General features: G+C 36.2%; 1 protein-coding gene across 1 annotated transcript in view; it reads left to right on the forward strand.

Annotated features, from left to right (window-relative positions):
* EYS (eyes shut homolog) overlaps positions 1 to 26,321 on the forward strand; it is an 883,205-nt gene that overhangs the window by 552,863 nt on the left and 304,021 nt on the right. Inside the window, exon 32 of the mRNA XM_035323172.1 lies at positions 5,692 to 5,938. Within this exon, the coding sequence (XP_035179063.1) occupies positions 5,692 to 5,938 (247 nt within the window). The remainder of the gene's footprint in view (positions 1 to 5,691; positions 5,939 to 26,321) is intronic.

Raw genomic sequence — 26,321 nt, forward strand, 5'->3', positions numbered from 1 at the left:
ACATAACAGAGCTGACATTCAGCAAAGGAGATAAACCTGTGGGTGTGATGGAAAAGGGTGCAGGAACAGACTGCAGGAAAGTGATAGTCACAGGTTGATGAGGGCCTTGACAATAACATTTTCAAGTCTAAAATATCAGAACAGTGTTGTGTTAATGCTTTTATCAGAGGATATTACTAAGTCCTTCACACATGCAAACATAAACATTCAGACTGGAACTTGCAATTCTAATCAAACTTCAGACCAAGTGCTCTATTGGTAGTAGTAAATGAGGAAACGGTTGCCTTCTTTGCCTTGTGTAGTACAAACTTGTGTGGAAGCCTTTATAGGTAACTGAAAGTTCCATATTTTCTGGAATTTTACATCCACTTCCAGAATAAGAGGGTAGGAGTTCCCTGAGTCTATATCCATATTTACCACAATACTAAATCTGGAGAAAGGATTCAATGGAACCTTATAACAGTAATTCTTTCCTAGATCCCTAAGACCCATCATATCTGAACAGAGCAGTGGACAGTGGAAATGCATCCCTGTTTCTTTTTTTTTTTTTTTTTTTGGCTAGGACTTAGACCTGGTGATAACTTAAATGAGAAGAAGTAGAATATCCCTGCAACCTAGATTTAGGGAGAACCAGTTCCACCAGCTTCTCCCATTTTTCCTCCCCTATTTGCTTTAAATGCAGAATCACCATTGTGGGATCATTAGGTCCTTTATTTATAAAAGTTATCCCCGTAGAAATCCACATGCAAGGATTGTATGGAGACAAAGATTTGTTTTTCTGAAGAAAGTAAACTTTTCTCAAACTCCTCTAAAAACTAAGATATGGAGGATACAGACCAATCTGAATGTCTGAATTTAATGCATATAATCTAAGTTTACAGACAGACTATCCAAAGAAGGAAGAGAGTAACCGTAAGAAGGAACACACATATTTTGTAGGGTAGTTTTTGCAGAGTACAATGGACACAGTTCATACTTCCCCATAGTCCACAGCAACTGCTATCGTTTTTATCTCCAAAAGCAGGCTGGCATTGAAAACAAAGTCAGGTGATGATGAAGGATATATCAATTGAGGAACACAGTCTACTTATTTGGAAAATAATCATATATTCATGTTAAAAATATCTCATTTTGTACATTCAGTATGTAAACTCCTACACAAACAACTGTGATGGATAAAATTGTGGTACTTATTTCATATTTCTCACCAAAAGAAAATCTTCTGAATGCCAAATAAAACTATCAGAGAAAGAGTATAAAATTTTCAGGAAGAAATTATTTTTTCACTCAATGCAAAATTCTCTGGTGTCAGTGTTTCATGATACTGAAGAGACCAAAATTATAAGGAAGTCCAAAAATAGGGTAGAAGGAAGATAGGTCCATCATTATTTAATCTATTACCCTGATCCTGATCTGAATATTACAGAGAGGGAATCTCTGAATTACTCATTGCCAGAAACTGGAATATTTAGGGCATTGTCAGAGACAAACTCTGCTTGCTTTCTTCCTGTGTTTTCCCCAGTCATTCAAGATTAGCCCCTTGACAACGGAGCTGGATAGATACTTGGTTTGACCCATTGAGGGAGTCTTTCCATTAGTATGTACCTTGGGCATTAGCTTACAGAGTGTCATGGAACAGGATATTAAAGAATAAGAAAGCTACAAACCTCGGAGGTAGCTGGAATTTAAGATGTCTTTGCTTTTATTCTGTTATCCATTGTTTCATCCTCAGCCCATAGATTCTGCTATGCTTTGGGAATTCCACAGTAGAGAAATAAAACTGGAAAAATAGAAAAACGTACAACGTGTCTGTCATCAGTATGAAAAACAAGGACACCTAGCATCTAAACATCTCAAAATGACGGGTATTTTGTAAGCCTCTGGTGGATGCTGGTTCCTAACAGTGAGTTAATGTGTGGTGGAAACAGTGGAATTTGCAGAGGAATAAGTTTTCAAGGAATTCCAGCTAAAGTATATGTTAGAATATACAAATCTTCTGTAGTGTATGTACGCAATGCTATCTGAAGCATGGATCATAAAGTATAGATTGTGAAGTTTCTCAGAAATTTTGAGAATAAAGGCATAGCTAGTGGTTTATGGCATAAATGTTTACTTTTTAAATTGAGAACATCTGTAGAAGCATACCTACTTTCAAATGCAAATCTGCAGTATCTGCCTTCATTGAAACTGTTAAAGCATTTAACTAAAGCATTTGCAGTCACTTTCAAGGCTATCAGATTTATCTATGACTATTCAATGTACCCTTCATGCACAGTGGAGGTTATCCACATCTGCTTTGTTTTCGCGAGTCATAAAATCATAATAAAATACATTAATAAGTAATAAAACTACACTAATTTGTTGCAACAAAAGTCAGAATGAAACATAAGTTTTATGGGATTAAGAAAAATTATTAGGCAGAAATCTTCTTATTCACATAATAAACTGATCATTTGTGCTTTGTATGGAATTGGAAGCGAGCAAGGAAGAAACATTTTTTTATCCTTGTATGGAAACCTATAAATCTATATATAGGATATAAATTGGCCTGCTGTTCCTTCACGTTTGAGAATACTAATGCAGCAAGCGAGTTTATAGGATGCTATGAATTTACCAGTTAGTTCATCTACTTGCCAAAATAAATTAAGTGCTTGATTGAAACAATCATGGGTGTACCTAAATCGTACCAAAGCCTCTATTTAACCTTTTCCATTTCAAACACTGAATGATTTAAACTAGTTATAAAAATAGTTGAATTTCTATTTCTTACGTTCCCATTTCTACCTTTCTCTCGTGTGTCGTATTGTTTTCCATATTCATGTAAAATGTAGTAGAGTTGATAGAAATCTCAGTAATATGTAATTTTTTTCAAGTTATGTGAAAAAAAAACAAACCAGATAAGAGAAACTGTTTAACTATCTTGTCTTAAGGAAAGTGTGCAATGAGCACGTGCTTATTGAACACTACTTGTTTTTTTCTTAACATATGCCCCAGTTCCAGGAGAAGCTTCAGTTGGAACTCATCTCCGTGAGACTTTAAACACAAGATACACACTTCACAGGGTATCAGGCTTCAGTAGCATGTACTATTCTAAGAACGTATTTCTTGAATGCGTCAATGTGGCTTGCACTGAGAATATAATTTCTGAGGCTAACTCAGTAATTATTCAACATCATTAAAACATTGGTGATAACAGTTAAATAGTTTTAACAATATTTTCCTTGGTGATATGAGCATTGTTTAACCATAATGTTTCACCACTTCCCTCTGTATTCTAGGAGGGTGTCCTGGTTTCAGTTACGACAGAGTTATTTTTAATATCCTAGTAGCTGGTAGGGTGCTATGTTTTGGATTAGGATGAGAAGAGTGCTGATAACATGCTGATGTTTTAATTGCTGCAGAGCAGTGCTTACACTATGCCAAGGACTTTTCAGCTTCTCACTCTATCCTGCCAGTGGGCAGGCTGGGGGTGCAGCAAGAGCTGGGAGGGGACAAACCCAGGACAGCTGACCCAAACTGGCCATAGAAATAAAAAAATATTGAAAGAATGCATGTGTTGAAAAAGTAAACAATCTTTGATTATTGTTTGCAGTCTAAATAATGTTTCAGACAATAGCAAGACTTGTCTGGATTTAGCAGATAGGTTGGATACAATTTGAGATGCAGATGCCTAAATTCAAGTATCTGCACTTGGTACCTAGACTCACATTATACTAAATGAAATCCTAGTTCATCCAGTCAATGGAGCACAAAGGGTTGTTTGGCTGTCCAGACACTTGAAGCCTAAATATGGGTGCCGTGACATTTTGAGTTCTCACTACCACACAGAAGACTGGGATTTCTATGTTTTTTGTGTTACATCTACCAACAGCATCTAGCTGTCTCATAGTTATGAGAGCATCCCAAAACATGGCTTCCAAATCCAATTCTGTGTCTACATTAAGATGACTGATGAGCTTTTGGAACTTCATTGACTAAAAGAGTGATCTAGTTGCCTAACCATAAGCATCTAATACTACTTGAGACAGTCTAGAGTATCCAATATATCTTCGTAAGGCAGTCAGATGGACATACGGCCAGTGGGAAACCTACAACTCTTCGATTGTCAGCTGGAGCTCTGATGAGGTACTGAACAATTACAAAAACGATACTAGGCACACACATTTAAGCAGTTAACTTCCTCAGAATCTGCGTTGACTCTAAAGGGAGTTTAGACTCCTAGCATGCTTGCAGTTACTATATGACACCCACATTTGAATGTCTGTTTTAAAACAAGTCCCAAACTTTATGTCTAGGCTGCTAAATTAAGAAACAGAGAACATTTCCAGACACCGAAGCTCACTGAATGATTTATATTGCTTGATGTACCTGTATAGATGTGAATTAACTTGTTAGATCTCATGTGTTGTGGTTTCGACACATACCACCTAATGCTTTCACACACAACTCCAACTCGTCTCTGATACATATTTCTTATTATTATCAGATGACCTAGAAGACATTAAAAGTTTGAAAGAAGACATTCGTGTTTCAAAGACTTAGATTCAAAATTATTGATGAATTCCAGCTGTTCAATATCAAGCCTTTCCAAGGCTTGAAAATATGGCAGCCCCAAGTCTCTGTCAACAGTTGTTTAAAGCAGCAGATTTGAGGCAGAGAAAGAGCTAAAACTGTGGTTTTATTATGTAGCCTGGAAATCATGATGGTAAAATCATGGCCAAGCCCATTCAAAAACTCCATCAATTATTAGAAAACCATGTGGGATTACATGTGAGATTATACACTGAAAGAGTTTTGTGTCTTTCAGAGATGACCCTACATATTTTAAATGGCTATCCAAACGCATAAGATCCCTCTAAGTTAGCTAAGTTAGCTCTGTCTCTTCACACAGCCCACTAGTTCACTACAACAGAAGTGAAAATAAAATGAACTCAGGCCTGGCTTCAGCTTATATTTATTTCACACTTCAAGAATTCATTTAATTCACATAATTATTGCTGTAAAAGAAATGCCTTATTTCTTCCCTTTATTACTGACCACTGATTATGAACATTCTTAATTTATTAGTAGAAAGGATATTTCAGACTTCCCATGAATTGATAGTCTTGATAAAAATAAAGAGTGAGTGCCAGCTCCAATTTGAGACTGCCACTGCACATTTCTGAAAGTAACATGCAAACCTAATGTGTTGAGATGGTGCTATGTGAAGATTTGGTAACAATGGACAACAAATAATTAACTGTGGTGTATGAAAAGAAAGTAGAAATTTAACTTGACAATCAGAGCAATCTGTAGGTTTTCAGACAGCTAAGTCCTCTGTATGGTTTTCTGTATAACTACATACAAACTTATTATCTAGAGGTTTTGCCATAATATGAAGATGATTATTGTACTTAATGACAATACTGTCTTTAATACTTTGTAACTACAAATTTGTGGGGAAATTATTGATAAATTGTAATACTAAGTGGGAATGAAAATATCATTTAGTTGAAATTAAAAAAAAATACAACTATACTTTTATATTACTTGATCAATATTTTCCAGATTATTAGATTTTCTTTTGAAAGCGTGGACAGTTTAATATAAGCAAACAACATTTTAGAATAAATAGAAAACAATAATTTGAACTAACATGACTATGAAATGCAAATTGCCTTCAAAAATGGCTTTTTAAAAATTCTCTTTCAGGGACGAAGCTGTGAGCTTAATTACAATGATTGCCTTATACAATCCTGCTCCACTGGGTTTCTTTGCATTGATGGAATAAACAATATCACCTGTTTACCTACTATCCCCCAAAGCAAGAAAACTGAAATGGCTGAAGTGTTTCCCACTGAGATTTTAGATAATGACCTTCCAACAGCCCTAGCTGTGTCTGTAGAACTTTCGTCTAAACTTGCTACCCCTGATTTTCATGCAGAAGAGATGTCCCAAGGTAAGAAGAATAAGCTTCTGAGTCATATATTTATCAAACTTACTTCCTTACTAGTGCTTTCTCAATGGTTGGAATATTGAAAGTGTATAAATTTTCATCTTTGTGTTATTTTCCACTTCTATACTACCTTCTGTTCTTGTAATTTAATCCACTGTCCTTTCATAATTACATGTTTAAGCATAATTGGAAAATTACTCTTTTCTCTCGAGATTTTTCCCCAGCTTCTTGTACATTCAGCAAGGAAAATTGCATTTAGCTTGGTTTTCAGTTTGCTTTGCAAGAGTGTAAAAATCTCATGTGTGTCATAGTGTGTTCAGCTCTGACCCTGATGACTATCTGTCCTTCTTCCTTTCAAAGTAATTTGCCTTACTCCTTGGGGATTTTGGTTTTCCTTTCCAAGTTCACATCTTTTCTGAGTGCTTCCTCTTCTGTGCATCCAGATGTTTTTCACTAGAAATGTCTGGAACTAGACTCTCAACACATCTGCTGTTCTGACTGGTTTTAGTGATTTTTTGGGGGAACCCCAAAAATTGTCTGTATTCTTTAAAAAAAGAAATAATCTTAGGACTACAGTAATAAAAGTGCAACAGTTTATTTTGAAGGCTGTATTTTCATCGTCACCTGTTCATTTAACTGAAGCTTGTATTATACATATAGCATATGTGTAAGACTGTCTTTACAGTCAGACTCAGAATTTTTGACTATCTAGTCTTTAGTCTCGAGTGTTTACTTGTTCACTAAGTCAGCCAAGACATGTTTTTATTTGGGCGAGTTTTAAGAAACATTTGATTTGTGTACAGGCTAGTATTATATATACCTAGGGTGTGTGGGTTGTTGTTTTTTTTTTGGTGTTTTTTCTTTTGGTTGGTTGTCTTCTTAATAGGTAATATACCTTCTTGATGTAGGTAATGAGAGTGAAAGAAATGCAGTTATTAATGCAGTTATATCTGTACCTCTTCCAAAATACCGTGTCAGCTAGTTTGCTGATGTTCTCAATGAAATACAATAAGATAGGTAATTCATTCATTTTATATTGATTCACAGCAGCAGTTGGATTTAGAAAATTTAATGCTTCTGTTCTGATCAGTGCCATTTGTTCTGGCACTGGCCCTCATACAGAGTATGAATAATGGGAGGATTTGCATTTACTCAGCTCTTGAGGTCACTAAAACCGCTTCTATGCTTGTATTAAAAATATGATTTTATACGCTTTTATTAAAAATACAATTTTCTATGCTTTTATTAAAAATAAGTGGTTTTTTTTTTCTGTGCTTTTATTAAAAATATGATTTAAAGAGTTCTGTTTACTATAAAATATCTTGGTAAGACTGAATAATGTTTTGGTGATCATGTAATTTGCTGCAGACTCAGACCAGAGGCAGAGTTGCTCCTTTTTTTTTTTTTTTCCTTAACAATTTTATCATAAAATGTCTTAAAAAGGAATATATTTTCAGCTTGAGGGATACTTTTGACCACTAATTTGGCAAAACTCAATAGATGTTCTCTCTTCACACTTTCTTAGTTTTGCTGTTCAGGTCTCAGTAAAAATAAAGACTAGTATTGCAGTAGTACATGGCTACTGATACTTCCACAGATCAAAGATCAGTACTTCCTTCCCAACATAATTATGATATATTCTCATTTATCTCTAGTTAATAACACTTCCTGTTTTCCCTACACAAGCCTCATCATTAGAGCAGCACCAGACTGTTGTTTTATCTGCCATAGGCGTGAGTTCACTAATTTGTAGCATACCAGGGGCTGAAATAGAATTAAATAGTGAGTCATTGCTCTCCTATGGTTTACAGTTTACAACTGCTTCTGTAAGTATGGCTTCAATTCTCTCTAGGTTTCCTCAAAAGGGTCCTGAAGAACTGTCAGATGTCTTTGGAGGTTCAGAAGAGCAGTGGAGATTACCAAGTCCTTCAAAATTTTCTGATTCTCCTCCTAAGATATTTATTTATAAACACATATCTCTTCTTATTTCATTGGTTATTCACGAAACTCAAATGCAAACATCTCTTCCTAGTGAATGTCTGCTATTGCTTTTTCATCCATCAACCAGAGACTTGCAAACATTAAACCACAGTCTGCTGATTCTTTAAGTGAATTAAGCCAGATACATGCAACATGTTCTATGACTAGAATGAAACCCTCTGATGTATTCCCAGACCAAGATCTGCACAGCAAACAGTCTCCATTTTATGAGACATTTTGGATGAACTCAGCAATATTAAACAGCTGCTATGCACTAGTGGGAGCTACTGCTACTACTTCTGGGTATTCTTTTTCTTCATCTAGCAAAATAGCGTAATCAGTGGAGTTCACAGAACTGTCATCCTTGCATCCCACTACAGAAAATCCACACACCAATAGGACTGTCTGTGCTGTCTTTGTATTCACAAGAATCACATACTCATTTTCCATATTCCTATTCATACTGTCTATTTTTCTTTCCCAGACCATCTCTTTAGAGTCAAAATTTTCAGCACTTACATCCTTTAAAAAGATAAACATCAACTTGACAAAAAGGTAAACTACTATCAAGTAGCTGACAACAGAGGAAACTTAACAATTACTGAAGTCAAAACTCTATGATCCAGTTATGGAGATCTGTTCCTTGTTAAGTCTTTCTTAGAGGCACAGCCAAGTAGTGTTTTTCAAGAACTAATTTTAACCCACATAATAAATAGTAGTTCTGAGTTCAAAATAAATCTAATGTTAAAATCAGGAGATTCTAAAAATATTTTCAAAAACAAACTAGCAAGTGCTCTTGATTTGTATCTTCTAATTGTAGAAGCTTTATTTATAGACTTACTTGCTGAATACTCTGAAAAGTTCTCATTATTGAAATCTTGTACTAATGAGTTATCTTACTCAGTTTTATCAGCACAAACCCTGTCTGCAAATGTAAATTCATAAAATGTTAGTGACAAGCATTTATCTTACCATACCAGTCAGTTATCCTGCTTTAAGTTCTCCCTTACAAGCTAGCAACACCACTGGAACACATGAGCTGAGCAGACACTGCTGCTTTGCATGCTAAGGAACTTTTTGTCAATGTTAGAACTCCTTTACCCAGACTTACCGTGTATCTGCAGTGGGTTCAGCTTCTGGCCTTTATCAGCTGATGTTATCTCTCCAGGTTCTCATTTCTGTTCAGACAACGTTTTGAGGTGGTGGGGTGTTTTTAACAAAGATGAAAGCATCCGTCAGGGTTGCCAGATGCTTGAAAGGGATTTATTTTAATCAGGCAGCAGCTTGTTCAATGGATATCACACCTGCTGCTGTACCTGGCACAGATGGTTGTTCTTCATGCTCTGCCATATACGCTGCTAGATCAATATAGAATCAGGCTGGAGGCTGCTGTAATGCTGGCAGGCAATCAGTAACTAAACAGTTTCACTTCACTACAGTGAACTTTTCAGAATTTGGGGTGTAATTTTCATTAGACTTGCATATAAATTCAGGAGGTGTCTCTCTCGTTACAGTATATGAGTGTTATTATTAACATGTTTAATTTTAGAGGGAAAAAAATGCATTTTTATTTCTTCAAAGGGTCTATTTTTTAAATATGATTTAATGAAATAACCACATCTGATTCCAAGATGGGAGACAGATGATGGCTATATTTTTTGAAGATGGATAGTACTTCTGTAAGAACATTACAACTAATTCAGAAAGAAGAACAGGAATTAAAAGAACACACAAAATCCTGTGAATTCTAGAATTAAATATTAGGGAATATTGATTGGTTTTGACTATGTTTTATACTGTACTTCTATAAAATTACATGCTACAAAACAAATACATGCCAATGAGAAGTTTGTGACTTCTCATTTCTTTGATTTCAGTACTTGCTTGCTGGCTTATTTAGGGAGAAAAAAAATATGGTTTGTATCATTGAATTCAATCCCATAAAAAACTTAAATAGAATTCTTGATTATGAACGTATAAAGAGGTGCCAAAAGAACAGTTCTTTTCCTTGCGAGTGCTTGCCTGTGCAGATTTAATTCTCAGTGTGCATACCTAAGTAAACATCAGATTCTTTTTTTTTTCTTTTTTTTTTTTCCCCTTTATTTTTTGATACCCTCAGAGTGAAGTAATTTGTATGGATTAAACCTTACACTTCCCAGTCATTTCTTGCAATTCCCCTAACTTGTTTGGCAACGAATGAACTCTTTGGGTCCCATGTTAATACTACTTATTTGCTTGTATAACATCAAGACACATAAAAATTGCCAGGATCATTAAATTGCATACCATAGTTGAGTTGACCATCCACTTCCTCTTTGAAGAACATCAGGGGGCCCAAATACGCCAAAAATAACAGAAACATGCTTTCCTTTCACCTTGCTTCTAACAGCAAAAGAGATATCTTTCTTCTAGACCTTCCTCTTACAGAGACTGCATGAGAAAGCAGAAAGGGGCTTTAGAGGTCACTTCCCAAGTGGAATACTGCTTGGGAATTACAGAACGCTGGTATCACTTGTCATAATTCCAGTATCCACATGTTCAAAAGACACAAACACAGATAAGTTCTGAGGTACATTGAAGTAGTCCGTAAAAGGCAGCATCTTTCATCTTATTTTGCATGGATGGATTTTTTTTTTTTTGTCCAGTGGAAGTACCAGGTAAGGAAAAACAATGGATCCCCAAAAGTAACGTTTGCTATTGTATTGATGCATAAACTAATCTATTTATGCCTCGTTCAGCAGCAGAAAAAAAACTATTATGAATCCAATGTAAAATGCTCCTGGATGAGGAAGATCCTTATTAATACCTTACTGGGGTATCCCTGGTAGAAGAAATGTTTTAAGCTGTTAAACATGCTGTATGCTTGTGTACTTACTAGACTTCATGTAGTTATTAATAATCCCATATTACAAAAACTTTGGGAATAAAAGACTGATGATTCACCATAGATAAGTTGTATGATGGGCAAAGATGGGCACTAAGTATTTTTAATGGTTTAGTATTGTCATGGTCATCTGACAGTGATTTAATACTTCACAGCAAGTTCTAAAAGAGCTTGAAGTAGCAGGGGTCTCTAGAACAGGGCTGTGAGAGATGCGATCTGTTTGGCAGAAAACATATCCTTTGCTTTCATCTCAAGGTATGCATTCCAACTACCAGACCATTGCTTGTGGAAAATAATTCTTTGGAAAAAAAAATTGTTCTGAGAAGAATCTGTATTCATAGGGAAAACAACAACAAACTTACAGGATTCAAGGAAATGATCAAAGTTCTTTATCACAGAGAAGTTTTTGTTAACACTCTCCAAAGTTCTGTATGCATCAACACAAAGATACTCAAATTTTCTTCATAGGTTGTTTCCACAGGTGTGGCTTGAATACTCAGACCCCATGAAGAAAATATGGCAGTCTTGGAATCTTTGCACTTACTGTAGTTCACTATAAAGTGCTGCTGTTACTGTAGACACCAGGGAACTGACCACATTTCTAGAGCGTCTAAGCCAGCATATATCTCCTCTTGAGCAACAGTTCTCATACTGTAAGTTTAGGGAAAAAGAAAAATGAAGCAGTGTTTTGGAAGCTGGACTACATATCCCACTGTCTAACCCTCAAAACATGCAATAAATTACAGGAGTCACAAGAAATATGTTACCCATTTATCCACTGTTTTTCTGTAGGACTGATGGAGGCTCCTGATTATTTTCTCTTTACAATATAAAATTTATATAAATTTTAGATTCCAAGTCTGTTTCTTGCGTAAGAAAAATTCAATACTGCAGAAGAATCCAACTTACCCAACATCAAGATCGTCCAAAGCTATTACAGGGCTTACACCTTGAGCTCTAAAGCAATATAGTTTTCCATGATTCTCCAGTGTTCAAAAGTGATTAAGCTATATATTTATTTAGTAGCCAAGTATGGTTATGACCATAGCACTCTGTGAAATTATTCTTTTCTTACATGGACAGAACAACATCTACATGCTTGCTAGAATAGCCCTCTCAACATTTCTGCCTATAAATATTGACAGCAAATGCTTCCAATCACAAATGGCAGTTACATGTATGAATCCTTGAGACCTCATTTTCACATAAACATGCTGTATCTCCTTGACATGCAGAATGCTCTAGACCTTCTCCAGAAATCTTAAATCCAAATATAATACACATGGAAAAGTACATATCTGTACATCTAGATACCTCCACGTTATGTTTATACAAAGACTTAAAATACATATCCGCAGATACACATTCACAAAAATATTTTAAGCTTTTATAAAACACAATACAACATCAGTAGATGGCAAAACACTTCAAAAAGTTGACCAGTACTATTATTACCACTTCAAAGCTGACAAAAATGAAACACAATGAAATAATAAAATATTAAAAATACTGAGTATTCTGTCAGTGACAGAACTGAAAACTCAGTTGTGATCTCTTAGTCCCACCTGAGTATTCCAACAACTGTGTAATGTTATGCTGTTCTAACAGAGAAGAGAATCCTTAATTGTCCTTGTCTACAGTGTACTCATTCCCCAGTCCATCTTTTAGACTTCATTTCAGCAAACAGTTCTTAAATACTTACTACTAGTTGGTATAAATGGCATCTTTCAGAGTAGGGCTATTCATCAGTATTCATATTTAACACATACCAAAAGATTGTCAATTGATGTCCAAGTGAGGCTGAACTGGTCACTACAGAACAAAAATTACATATTTGTATATAACAAAGCTTATGCGACTTAAAAATTTGATGATGGCAAGGTACACCTAATATTTTAATTCTAATTACAATTGGAAGATACACTTTGTTACACACTATATAAAAGATACTATTTACTAGTCAAATAAACTAAATGAAAGCCATTGCTCTCTATACTACATAGAGACTACATAAGGGACTGGGTTAGGTGACATTACGTCAGAGAAACCCTCTCATTGAGTCACAAGGGTCAGTGGATCCCTTGCTTTCTAAACTCCTTGGGTGGAAGAGGTAAGGAGCCTTGGTGCAGCTGACTCCACTCCCAGTCCTAGATATGGTCAAGTTAAACTAAATGATTATATGCATTATGTGAATCCTTAATGTTGCTTAGCTGAGATTATAAGGCATGATCACAAAGCACCATTACAGCACACTGGCATGCTGTCACTCTCCCGATCCCCTTACCGACTACCTGTGGTGACAAGGCTCCTCACACTCTGCACAAGTTTCCTGGGCCATCCCTGCCCACAGGGAGGTCCTGGCGTGCCACCCGCAGCCATGTCAGGAGAGCCCAAAGGGCTCCCAGGCTGCTCGCTATTTATGGGGTAAGATGAACGACCTATGGGCACATTCGCATACTGATGTTAGTTTCTCCCATATTTGGCTTGAGTTGCACTTTCTTCCAAATTTGGCCGGCACTGGGGTTGGGAGTGGGGTGGGGTGCCTTGCTCAAACAGCCCTTGGCTGTTTGTCCTCTGTCTCCTCTGGAACCAGGATACAGCTAGCACGGCTGGGCGTACCCATCACAGCTGCCTGTGATGGTTAGCTGCTTAGGTCCCATGCTCTGCTTAACCAGGGGGCGAGGGGGAGGACACTGTGACAGTATAAAGCTGCATATGCAAATTATATATATTGTGTAAATACATACCCTATTATATATAAAATACGCTTACAAATACACTGAGATGTCTGTACACATCCACATTCTGTACCCCTCATATAGACAGGTATGTTCTGTACTGCCTGTGTGAACTGTTTGTAGTTCAGTCACATTAAAAATTACTTTGTTCCTTTTGAAAATACTGGCTTTTACCTCACATCATTGAACGGTTCATTCTCAGATCAATAATTCTTAATATTCATCACATTAATGTGCTATATCTGTAAAGTAAGCAATGCTTCTGTTCTCTAAACATTGTGTAGATATTAAAAACAAGTAAACTGTCAATATTTGTTAATGTCATACTTTCAAATCTGTTAGGCTGTCATAACTTAATGCAGAATGGTCAGGAAATGAAAGTGAATGTGTGGCTAACTTTCAATGCAGGGTCAATTTTTGATATGAATCCCTTATGATGTAACTAAAATGGTGATAGTGGGGATCAGTGATAATGCAGATGTAGCTTATTGCGGTGAAATTTGGAAGAGAAATTTCAGAAAGTATAGAAAAAATAAATTTAACTGATCTGCTGAAATATCACAAATTTGTATGTGTAAAGTCCACAACATTAGAGCATCCATGGCCCATTTATAAGAAACTGAGATTGTGGAAGCGTGAAATAAGTGGTTTCTGTGTTGCAGTATAGAAAAACTTTAAACAAGTAAATGAATGACAAATCACACATTGTAAGATTTGTCTATCCAAATGTATGCATTCCAATAAACCTTTTGGTATTGAATCATACATAATATTTAAAATGTTGACTCTGTATCTGAAGAGCATACAGCTGGTGTTGATCAGACGATGGGATATTTGAGCCTTCATAAAAAGTGAGGTTAAAGAACATCTACTACTGTAATAATATAGTTTCTATGTAGAAATCCTTCACATTTTCATTCATTTTATTATGTATTCTGAGTAAGATGAAAATAAGCTCAATTAAGCCAGTCTGTTAAATTAGGTCACCTCACTTTCATTTCAGAAATACTTTACCTCATTTTTTTCACTTTGTATACTCTGTCATCAACAGACATGAATATAAAACTTAGAGAAATGTAGCAGAATCATGCAGACATCAGGTAACATTTTTGCTAATGATCTTTAAAATTACCATGAAAAACTAATTCATATGACAGTGTTATCTGATAGTAAAGTATACTGACTATTTTCCATGAAAATTAACAAGCAGGCTTTTCAAGGAGATTGCATTTGTGGATACATCTATAGTGGAAGTCTTTTTTCTGAACACAGTGACTCACAGCAGTATGAAATACTTCATACAAATGACAAAATAAATTTTTCAGTCATGACTGTGTATATCTCCCAAACATGTAATTAGGTTCAGTCAAAAAAAAAAAAAAAAAAAATTGGATAGGATATTGTTGTCTTAACAACAACAACAAAAATAAATGCCAGAGTTTTACCTATGATAGGTGAAATTTCCCTCATAGGTTAATCAAGCCTGACAACTATGTTCTGTCTTTTAATCATCAAAAAATGTTCCAGTAATATTTAAAAATTGTCTTGACTTTCTATTGTCCTTCTACATAGAGGTTTCTTTTGCCCGATATTCCTAGGACTATGTTAGTTTGCAGCAGAGAACATTGTGATATTGGGAAAAAAGCTCTTGGCATACATGCCAATGGCAGCAGATTTCGAGTGCCAGGAATACAAAAGCCACCTTGAGAACCATGTCAATGATAGTCAGCAGCTCCTTTCACTAAGAGTTTCAAAGCCAGTGGGATCTAGGAGCAGATCTATGGCCTGGGACTGATAGACTGGTTTGTTTTCACAGTAACTTACAATTCTGTGGTAAGGTTCCTTCTGTATTTCTGTAGGTTCAGGTTGCAGATTTATGGACCAACAGAGCTATAAAGCATTTGTCCTAACATTCACGAGCATGGTCAATAATATAGGCAAGAGTGCTATTCTGGTATCTTAAAACTTCACTTGTGCTGTGAATTCTGAGAGCCAAAAAAGACTATGTTTAATTTTCTTTACAGAACAGCAAATAAAAGATATGAGGAGTTGAATGCAGCTGGCGTTTTACATACAAATTTTAGAGCAGTTAGTGTAATTACTGAATTTCCTTATGCTTTGCTTTTAGCCCATATGTTGAATATATTCAAAATAAATCATAACAATCAATTTCTATAGTTTAAAATGATAGCAAAAGTTTTGCAGTGAAGGGACCCTAAGAACTTGTCTAAGTCTACTAAGTTTAGTAAGAATTTCTCTCATTATTTATTTGAACAACCTATTAGTTCTTGTAATATGAGTTGCATCCCAAATGCTGAGGTTGCTCTTCAAAGATACTGTTACATGCCCTGGAGATAAGCAGGCTTTAGGGATGATTTGGCAGCATTCAGGAAGTAGAAACAGTGCCAATTCCTGCAGCTCAGTGGCAGGAGTAAAGCTGTTAAAAACATGGAGCTCTGGTAACAGCCACTGGGACCTGAACCAAAGAGGGGACCATAATAGGAGGGATGCACTGTTGAATTCGTGTACAAGGTCTGTAATTATGTGCTGATAAACATTGCTGAAACACAGGTACCTGCATTTAGATTCTATTGCATAATGGCTGGAAAATAAGTATTACATTTACCCTTTCTCTAAGGCTGGAGGATGAAAAACATCATGGATAGATGAGGTATGATTTTCCTTGCAAATAATAATAACTCTGAGCAAACTTGACCTGTATTTAAGTTTAAGTAATGAGAATTCTCAGACTTCATCTTACTAAGAAAAGGTAATCAATAGTAAGGGAAAATAATTGTTTTCTTGAACTGGTGCATCTCAGAAACATTATCCGTTGATTGTGATCTGTACCTAACATGGCCATTGCACTGAGACAGAAGAAGTGTTGGCCAAACATTATGCATAAGTCTCAGGTTTGTTTTAAAGTCACATCATATCTCTTTAGAAGTAAAGAGGGTAGCATTATTTTGCAAATAAAAAAGTACTCTAAATTTCTGTGGTACATGCTTTCAAGTGAAGAAGTTGTGTGTTGGGGAGGGTGGACAAGAAAGGAATCGGTGACCTGGAAGGGAGGGGGACCATGTAGGTTCAGGAGAGGATAAGCTGAAGTGTGTGAACTGTGAGGTGACGGTATCAGAATCGGGCAGGAAAACTGGTCAGGAATGTGAAAGCATTCAAGATGACAAGTTTAGGAATGAGCCCTGAAATAGTACAGCAGGTTATTGGCCCTGAAGAAAAATAGGGTGTCTACTCTTCCCAGATTCCCCTCAATTTCAGTAGAAATGTTAATTCTAAAAGCCTCCACCGTTATTCTGCTGAAAGCAAGAAGCAATACCTCTCATGAATAAAGTGGTAGTCCTCCTACAGAGGTTGGGTCATGTAGGCTCAGTATTTTACTCTTTCAGTGTATCTAATATTAACAGGTTTGTAGAGTTGTGAGCAAGGGTGGGTTATGCACCTCAGACCTCTGACCACGGGGTTTGTCTCGTTTCAAGTAGCCAGTAAATCTTTATGTGCAATTATGGGAAACATAAAATGACTTCATAAACCAATCCTATTTTTTCCTCTGATGTCACATGGGTCACTTTGTCATAAAGACTGAACTGATTACTCAATACTCTTGAGATGATTATGCCTGATTAACAGTATGTTGCTCTGTGGCTTGACTTGGCCTGGCCAGCAATTTGTCGTGCATAACTATTCTTTATTTTCTTCTTAAAATTAAAGATGATGCAACATGTTTTTCTCTATTAGTAAGTGCACAGTATGGAGCTGGACCAAATTCTCTCTAGTGTGTGTTGTCTCAGATCTTGCCTTAGAGGTGCTTTGAGTACCTCTGTGTGCCTCCTTCCTAGCATTGCCAAGGCACATGTAACTACACAGCTTATAATGAACCCCAGTTGTTAGGTGAAGACGTAACAGGATAGGTGAAAAGATGTTGGAAAGATGCCTTTTTTGTGTACCTGACTAGGGCAAGAGGAAAAATAATTCACCCTTATCAGCTGGAATTTACTGCTCCACAACTAAAGGTTGTAACCTACAACTTTGGGGTACTATTTTCAGTATTTGGGGAAAAAAATATTTAGCCTCTTTTGGCAGAGCTTACTATAGATGCTCTTTTGTTCTTCCAAGGTGGGCAGATGCAAGGTAATCCTTAGAGAATGAATTACATTTTATTGTTGTCATATACCAAATACCAAAGAAACTGGGCAGACTATCAAATTCAGCTGTTGTATCTATCCCAAGAAGTTGCTGTATTAGTAGTTCTAATAATAATGTAAGAAAATAATTTAAGAATAATAACGTTTAGCACTTAGTGTTCAGAATGTATTGAGTATCACAATAAATGAGTCTGAATGCTTGGAAGGGAAAAAAAAAAAGAAGATACTTTAGGAATTTGAGTTTACAGTCTAGAGTCTCTTTCATGATAGAAGTAGGAATGAAAGAAGCAGAATAGAAACAGGAGTTCTCTTCCCATGTAGCGCTTCTCCCAGGGCAACACTATGTCTTTGAATCCGTGAGTATCCATATGTATTTTTTTGGTCAACCTACTTTCAGTTTCTCCTGTTTTCATAGTTTTCAATCAGAATATTCAAATGTTGATGGTTTTCTCCTGATTTGGAAGGTTAACTGATTACTGTGTATAGATTTTTTCCTTAATAGTTGGAAACTACTGACAATTCCTAAATATATATATATATATATATGTATATATATTTTTTTCTTGTCACAGTTTTCTCAGGCTTATGATCTCTTAGAACTGCTAAGAAAAAGAGGGTGGTTAAAATGTGCAGTGTAACAGCACACTTAACAACATACTTAACTTACAGTAAGAATATTTGTTTCAATGAAAAAACTCTGAATAGTATCTTGAAGGAAAATTTAAAACACTCATTATCTTAATTATCTTCTGTGGATCTGATTTTTAAAATTACATCTTATAACAACTGTGGGACATGGAACCGTGTAACAGATTTTCCTTTTTTCTTTTTTTTTAAAAATTTACAGATACCATCCTCACTTATATCCTCACTTTAATCTTTTTAGAGATGGTTTCCGTGGTAACATTAATATTTTATGCATGCAGCCACATCATATTTGTGTAAGGGTGGGAATACTGGAAAAAAAGTTTAAAGATCGTTGTACTTCATGTTAGGATAGTAAAGTATGAAATACATCTTTATCTCCAATATGGTGCATATATCACAGCTATTTCTGAAGAGAATGGAATTCTACTTAATTAAAATTTTCAGTAAATTATTTTGGCTATGTTTATCTTTGTAAATATTATTAAAACTTAATAATAGTTCTCTTATGGTGAGAGGAAGTGAATTGCTGTTATACATTAATAGCTTTCTGGGGGAAGTGGATTTTAAAACACAAAGGTCAACCAGAATTACTGGTGGTAGGGATGGAAATGTAGTGGTTTTCTTTTTCTATGGCAATGGTTTTATCCATATGTGGACATAATTTGATAGCGGTCATTTCTGAAAACATAGCATTGGAACTTGAGATTGGAGTGACTTCCCCTTCCCCTTTCTCTTCCCCTTCCCCTTCCTTTTCCCTAAGAAAGTGTTTTTTGCTACGGGACTTTCATCTTTGTGTCTTTCAAAGTCCTCACTGTGTCAGTCAAGACAAAACTTCAGCAAAGCTTTTCTGGGGGCAGCGGGGTGGCAAAGGGACAGCTAGGCCTGGAGGATAAAATCTGTTTCCAGTGTTACTGAGCTTTGTAGTGAAGATGAAGTGCAGCCTAGGCTGCATCGTCTTTCCATAAAGAGTCTGAGGATGGGTGTGCTGCAGGGAAGAGGGAGAATTCCCACCAGCATGTCTGTAGTAGAGTCCCCATTAACCCCAGCTGTGTCATGAAGAGACATGAACTCTCTCTTTATGAGAAAAACTTGGGTGTGGAATCCCTGATAACGGTTATTTCATGAGGTTTCTGCCATGGACTTCTATCAAAAGCTGCACTGTGGATTCGGCCAGGAGGATTGGCTAAGGGTGTAGGGAGATCAGTATTTCCATTAATGTCCTGGTTTTCTGATAGCCTACTTTAAAGGTTTCAGACTGTCTAGAAAATGTATGAGGAACATAGACACACAACAGAGAGCTCTGGATCTCTGGGGACAGGAAGTATCAGACACATAAATTACGTTTCAGATCTGCTTAGAAATCATGGACTGCCAAGGAGGCCAGATATAAGTCCATCACTTTGATTCTTTTAACATGAATTAGTTTGGAGGGAACTATGCTTTCTAAAGGTGTTGTACTATGTGCATTTAGATCTTACAAATGCAAAGAAAGGCGGAAAGAATAGTAAGTTGCTATTAAGAGCAAAGGAGCACAATGCAGCAACAGTGAGATTTGTGTGAATGAAAGTTCCCATTTAGTCTTATGCAGTCCTCTCAAGGTTATCTGGGTATACAAATGGATCACTGTGTTAAAAATGTAAGGACATTTTAAATTTTTTATACTCCAGTGTCTGAAAGAATATACAAGCCTAATCACTGACCTAGTTAGTAATCTTTTGTGAATTTAGATATGTAATAAAAGATTAATAAAACAATGAGCTCAGTAATGAAACCTCAGTTTAGTTTTTACATTTCAGTACAGAAAATTAGATACTAATCTTAAACATTCTTTTAAAAATTAACATCAGTTTTGTACTTCCTAAAGCATGACGCCTGCATTAGAGGGGTAAGAACTATCCAGTCAACATTTTTTTTAATACTGAAGAAAACAAAAAAAAATACAACTTGCTAAACGTTTTTGATTCCAAAGGGCATGTTTCAAACTTCATACTATGTAATTCTTCAGAAGTTCCTCTGAAAGTTAGCCTCAGAACCAGGATTTTGGTTCTTCTGGAGCTTGTTGCTTCCACAAGCCCTTTTCGTATAGATAGGTAGATTTTAGAACTTTGTAAAGAACTCATTATTTTCAAATCTGAAAGGCACCCTTAGTTTTTAGGGTAGTAAGACTACCTGACAGATGTGGATACCCTTGGATCTACTTGGGAGATATGCATGGAAGACAGAGGATCGCAATGGCTTTTGACAATATTATCCAGATGCTGATTTTTTTTTTCCTTCATCTTTAGCCATCTGTTTTCTCACAGGGTATTCTGTCCCAGTTTTCTCCCTGCTATCACTTAATTAAGCTCTCCACCCCTGTATTCTCTTTGCTGCACAGATTGCTGAAAATGTAAGATTTTCTGTGTACTTGGCTCGTCTGTGTGCGATAGTGATCAGGAATGGAAATGTTGCTGTCTCAAGGAAAGCCTTGGGAATTAAGGTACAAATCTTCATAATGATATTGAGGGTTTGTGTAATGGAAACATTTCAAACTTTGCAGATATTCCAAGGTGCAACCTCACCTTTCCCCAAAATTGGACTGTAGAAAGCCCTGATTGTACATAGGAATACTTCAGAGGCATTCTGTGGGAAGGAACATGAACACCATGTTATTTCTGAGTGTTCATGACAGCTCATTACAAGACTCGGTATTGTTGCAACTACAGTCAACAGCTGGTTAAGACACAAGCTTATCTTTATCTTGATTCATGTTGGAGGCTTGCAGAAAATAATGGAAGACAATGATATGATTACTTAGAAGCAATACTCAAGGAGGAGTGGATGACAATTCTGCTAATCTGAAAATATTAAATGTCACTTTGATGTTTAGAGTGAGTTTGGGCAATGTCCAACATGAAAAGTGATTTGTTTTCTGCTTCCTTGAGTTATGGCTGGGTTTTCAAGAACTTCTGGTTTGCACATGCTTGATGGACTTCTAGTTCGTAACTGCACTCTGCGATTGTTACAAATTACTGTGTCACTGTACCACTCTGAAATGGTACACGTCTAGATGTTAAGCATTCTCACCGTTGTAGCTGATTATATATCAGATTATATACCCATATATCTCTGCATCACTCCGCAGTATTTGGAAAAGGAAGAATCACAACTAGTTTAGCCACCCTTACTGCAGCTTTTCTAGCTGTGTCTGTATGGCCTCTGGTAAATGGCATTTATATGCTGACTTAATTTCTGTGAATTTGGTTACAGCAGAGGTTCTTCTGCGTTCTGAGACTACTTCTAGTAAATGGATTCTATTATTTTGTAAATTTGGTCAAGTTCCCATTTTAACTGAGTTTTAATTTAAAAAGAGATAGAAGTAAAGAACTTAATTAGTATGATTAGAACTAGGCTGCATTTACTATACTTATTATGTATATTAAAAAGGCAAGAAAAAAGGGAGAAAAAGTTACGGGATTTCATTTATTTTTCCACATCATACTGTAAAGTGGATATATTTTTTACTGTAACTAATTCTTAAGTTACTTCTATTTAAGGTGTCTTATTTTTTTTCTTCTAGTAATCATCTGCCTTTTTATTCTTCCTTTTTGTTTTCTAACCTCAAATGCACAAAGGAAATAGAGTGTTTGTCAGCAATGCTGTGGTGCTGAGTTATAATTCTGACCACCTCTAAAATGGTGAACTATTAATTCAGATGTTGCTTCTTTTTCTCTTGGAGCTTTTATTTAAGACTACTAGAGAGCCATCATGTTGAAAGATAGCTTCCTGTTGAAGACTGAAAATAGAGCCAAGTTGTTTAATACTGACTCATCCCAAGTTCCTCGGATATGGGAGATTTTTTTCAGTGTCACCTCATTGGATTTCTTTTTTTCACATTGAATAGACTGTCTCAAGATCAAGTAGAGAACTATTAAACTCTTATTTATCTTCTCTTTAATTAAAGACAGTAGCTTCAGGAATTGTTTAAAATAATACGCTATGACAAAGACTTGGCAAAACCTCAGAATTTACACTCGTATGGGATCAGTAGCCCAGGAGATGAATCTCAGTAGCTCACATAAATATGAATGTAGGAATGGCTAGGTTAGAAAATAATTCCTCAAGTTTTTATTCGTTTGTTTTAATATCTACTGTAGTAAGTTCATTATGATTCACCTCAAGAAATGATTCACGTTAACAGCGTGCTGTATGTGTTAAAACTGCCAACTTCTTGTTCAGAGAAGAAAACAACCTGAATACTGCAGCGATAGAGTATAGCGAGGATTGTGCCTGTACAAAAAAAGTAATGAAGCACTTCAATATAAGAAGTTGCCATTACGTCACATCTTGGTGATAATAAATTTACTTCAGAAAATGCATGTTCAAGAAATAAAGGAGGCAAGCTAGAGTTTTGGACACTAGCCTGCCTCAGGCATCAGAAAACATAAGTGTCCTGAGTTCATCTGAGGCAGCCTGTTTACTCAGAGAAAGCTCTGGAGGTCTGTCTTTTGATGGAATACGCTTCTGTTTGAGAGTCTTGTATTCATCTATGTAGCTTCAGAATGTAAATTTCCTTGCTAGCATTCTAAAAATACTTAAATTACTACTTGCTAATCTAATGAATTCAAGTATTACTTTCCCCATCCTTCTTTCTCCTTAATGCAGCTTTTCAGTTTACAGTTTCCCATGCTTGCAGTGTCTACATTATCTTGAGATAAGTGTACAGTACACATATGGATCAATGCATTCCATATGATCTGAATTTTCATTTGCTTTGGTTATATTTTGGTGGCTTCTGTACACATGATCAGTTTGCATCACAACTAGATTATTAATCTCACTAGTAATCTTTCTCCTGAGAGAACGAAGTCCTGTGTTTTCCATCGTATTTTTTTGTGGAATATGAGGACTTAGAAGCATATGTGAGCTTTCCAGAGTTTTTTGCATCTTTCTCCTTCTTCTTTCCATCTTGTTGGCAAAGGGTAAATGACTAAGACTGTCACAAACTGTAATTCTAATACAATTAGTTTGGGATTTGAGAAAAATATTTTAATAGCTTTGTTGAAATCAAGAAAAGAGGAAGTGCTGAAATATGAGCCAGCAGTGTGCCCTGGCAGCCAGGAGGGCCAACCGTGTCCTGGGGTGCATCAAGCACGGCATCGCTAGTAGGTCAAGGGAGGTGATTGTCCCGCTCTACTCTGCGCTGGTGCGGCCTCACCTCGAGTACTGTGTGCAGTTCTGGGCACCACAGTATAAAAAGGACATGAAACTGTTGGAGAGTGTCCAGAGGAGGGCTACGAAGATGGTGAAAGGCCTGGAGGGGAAGATGTACGAAGAACGGCTGAGGTCACTGGGCCTGTTCAGCCTGGAGAAGAGGAGGCTGAGAGGAGACCTCATCACAGTCTACAACTTCCTCGTAAGGGGGTGTCAAGAGACAGGAGACCTTTTCTCCATTAACACCAGTGACAGGACCCGCGGGAACGGGGTTAAGCTGAGGCAGGGGAAATTTAGGCTTGACATCAGGAGGGGGTTCTTCACAGAGAGGGTGGTTGCACACTGGAACAGGCTCCCCAGGGAAGTTGTCACTGCACCGAGCCTGTCTGAATTTAAGAAGAGATTGGACTGTGCGGTGTCAAGAGTTGGACTTGATGATCCTTAAGGGTCCCTTCCAACTCAGGATATTCTATGATTCTATGATTCTATGAAATGGGAAAATGCACTTAAGAACATAGCATATAGGACTATCTATTAAGATATAAATGCTGTGTAAGAACTTTGGCACAATAGGAAGAGGAATTGAAAAAGGTTGTGTGGAGTGTCTCCTCTTAAATTGGTTTCTGAAGGTTTTATGTATAGACTTTTATTCTTAAATCAAGAGGTTGAAAATGAAACAGCCAAGATTAGCTCTCAAACTTACATTCGCTTGTAAAAGCATCCTATCTTCAACATTAAAAAAAAAATAAGTGCGTTGTACGACTCTGCTCCTACAGGCAAAGTGACCATGTACTGCAGTCATTCTCTCATGTATTATTAAGGCTGATCAGGGATTGACAGTGCTGGCATACAAAACTGTAAGCATCCATTTTTGTTTGTCAGCTTCAGGGTTAGGTTTGTCCACCTGTGCTAACCTACATCCCCAGATCATTGCTGGAGTCAAAGGATTTACTTTCAAGTCTATGGGACAGAAATGGTTGTAGACTCCTTTTTAGTTTAGCATCATGCCCATTCTATCACCCCTTCCCTTCAAATGCATACTAATGTACCTGACATGGCACAATCAACAAATAAATTGTTTGGACATCTTTGGGTGATAGGAATTACTGAGGTTTTGTGAAATGGACTGCTGCTGCTTTCCATCGAGGTAGATTTTGTGCTCAGTACCATTCTAACATGTTTATGAGTCCTGAAGTCTTAGAAGATGCTAGTCTTTCTCCAACTTATGAAAAGAGAGATATTTTAGTCCTTAAAGTTTTTATAATCACAGGTAGAATATCTTCAGCCTTTCTGCTGAGTTTTGGAAATGTTGCCCTTTTTTGGTTCTTCAATTTGTGAATGTTTTTTGTTTTTTTTTTTCTAAGGTACAAGTGCATAAATCGGTACTTATTTTAATTGTTGCAGTTATTTGCAATATACTCTGAAAGTGGCAAATTCCCATCTGGTAAATAAATAATATTCTGAGAGTGACCTTTCTTTCCTGGAAGTCTTCATTGTAGTAGATGGTAGAGAACTATGTAACATGGATGCTGGAAACACAGCAAGTAGCTGTGGCTTTTGCGCAGTGACTATTCTTTCCCTCTGTATGTTTTGGTAAGTTCAAATAGCTAAAACTCCCTTTTTATATAAAAGGTATATTTTCATAGAAAATGCATTTTATAGTGGAAATAAAATACCTGCAACTGTCTGAAAAAAACAATGGGATTGTATTTCTAAATTAATTTCAGTATCTGCTAGCTTGAAACTACTCCCTCAACACTACTAGTAGAATTAGTAGAGGCACAGAAAAAGAAAATTGAAAAGTACATACTGCAGTCTGCTTAGTATTTCTCAACTGTAAATAACCTTATAGTCAAGCATCTTACTTTTTAAAGTTATGCTTCTCAGTAACGAGTTGACTTTACTAAACTGTTTACTGACCCAGAGTCAAAGGTAGATAATACAAGGGTGTGCATTGGTTTCTATCTAACAGATGATTAAAGTAATTGCAATTTTCTAAGGTGCAAGTGCAAAAATCAGTACTTATTTTAATTGTTACCGTTATTTGCAATATACTCTAAAAGTGACCGATTCCCACCTGGTAAATTAATATTCTGAGAGTGACCTTTCTTTCCTGAAAGACTTCCTTGCAGTAAATATAGTTTATTGGTGCTTGCACCTGAGGCTGCTGCTGTACTAACAGCACAGGTATTTTTTATAAAAAAGGTATTTTTTATAAAAAAAAGCACAGGTATTTATAAAAAAGCACAGGTATTTATAAAAAAAAACACAGGTATTTTTTATAAAAAAAAGGTATTTTTTTTTAATTTGATCCTTAGGTCTCCTGTTTGGCCTTTTTGAGTTTGTTTTGATCTTGAAGATATCCATGGTACCAGATACAAGCAATGTTCAGATGAGCTCATAAAGCTGACAATGAGATGTGACTCCCAGTTCATTAGTAGATTTTTTATCTGGAGGGCAGGGGATCTCTTTTTAAGTCCTTGGTGCTATGATAAGATCAATTTAAAACAAACAACAAAAAGCATACGTATTTCTGTAGGTATTCACAGGAAAGCAAATTCTGTGTATAATCCTACAAGCATTTACTAATAGGTATAATGCTTCCTGTCATGAATTTGATTTTCCTGTAACGTGATTTGCAGAATCTAAGCCTCAGCTAGCTGTATGTGCTTTATTATACCAATTTTAAATCTTGTAGGCTATATGAGCTTATCTTCTTAAAATGTAAATCACTTTTCTTTACTTATATTTCAGTCTTAGGTACATACTTTTTTTTTTTTTTT

The sequence above is a fragment of the Oxyura jamaicensis genome, chromosome 3 (genome assembly GCF_011077185.1).
Source record: "Oxyura jamaicensis isolate SHBP4307 breed ruddy duck chromosome 3, BPBGC_Ojam_1.0, whole genome shotgun sequence".
In the NCBI taxonomy this organism is placed as follows: Eukaryota; Metazoa; Chordata; class Aves; order Anseriformes; family Anatidae; genus Oxyura; species Oxyura jamaicensis.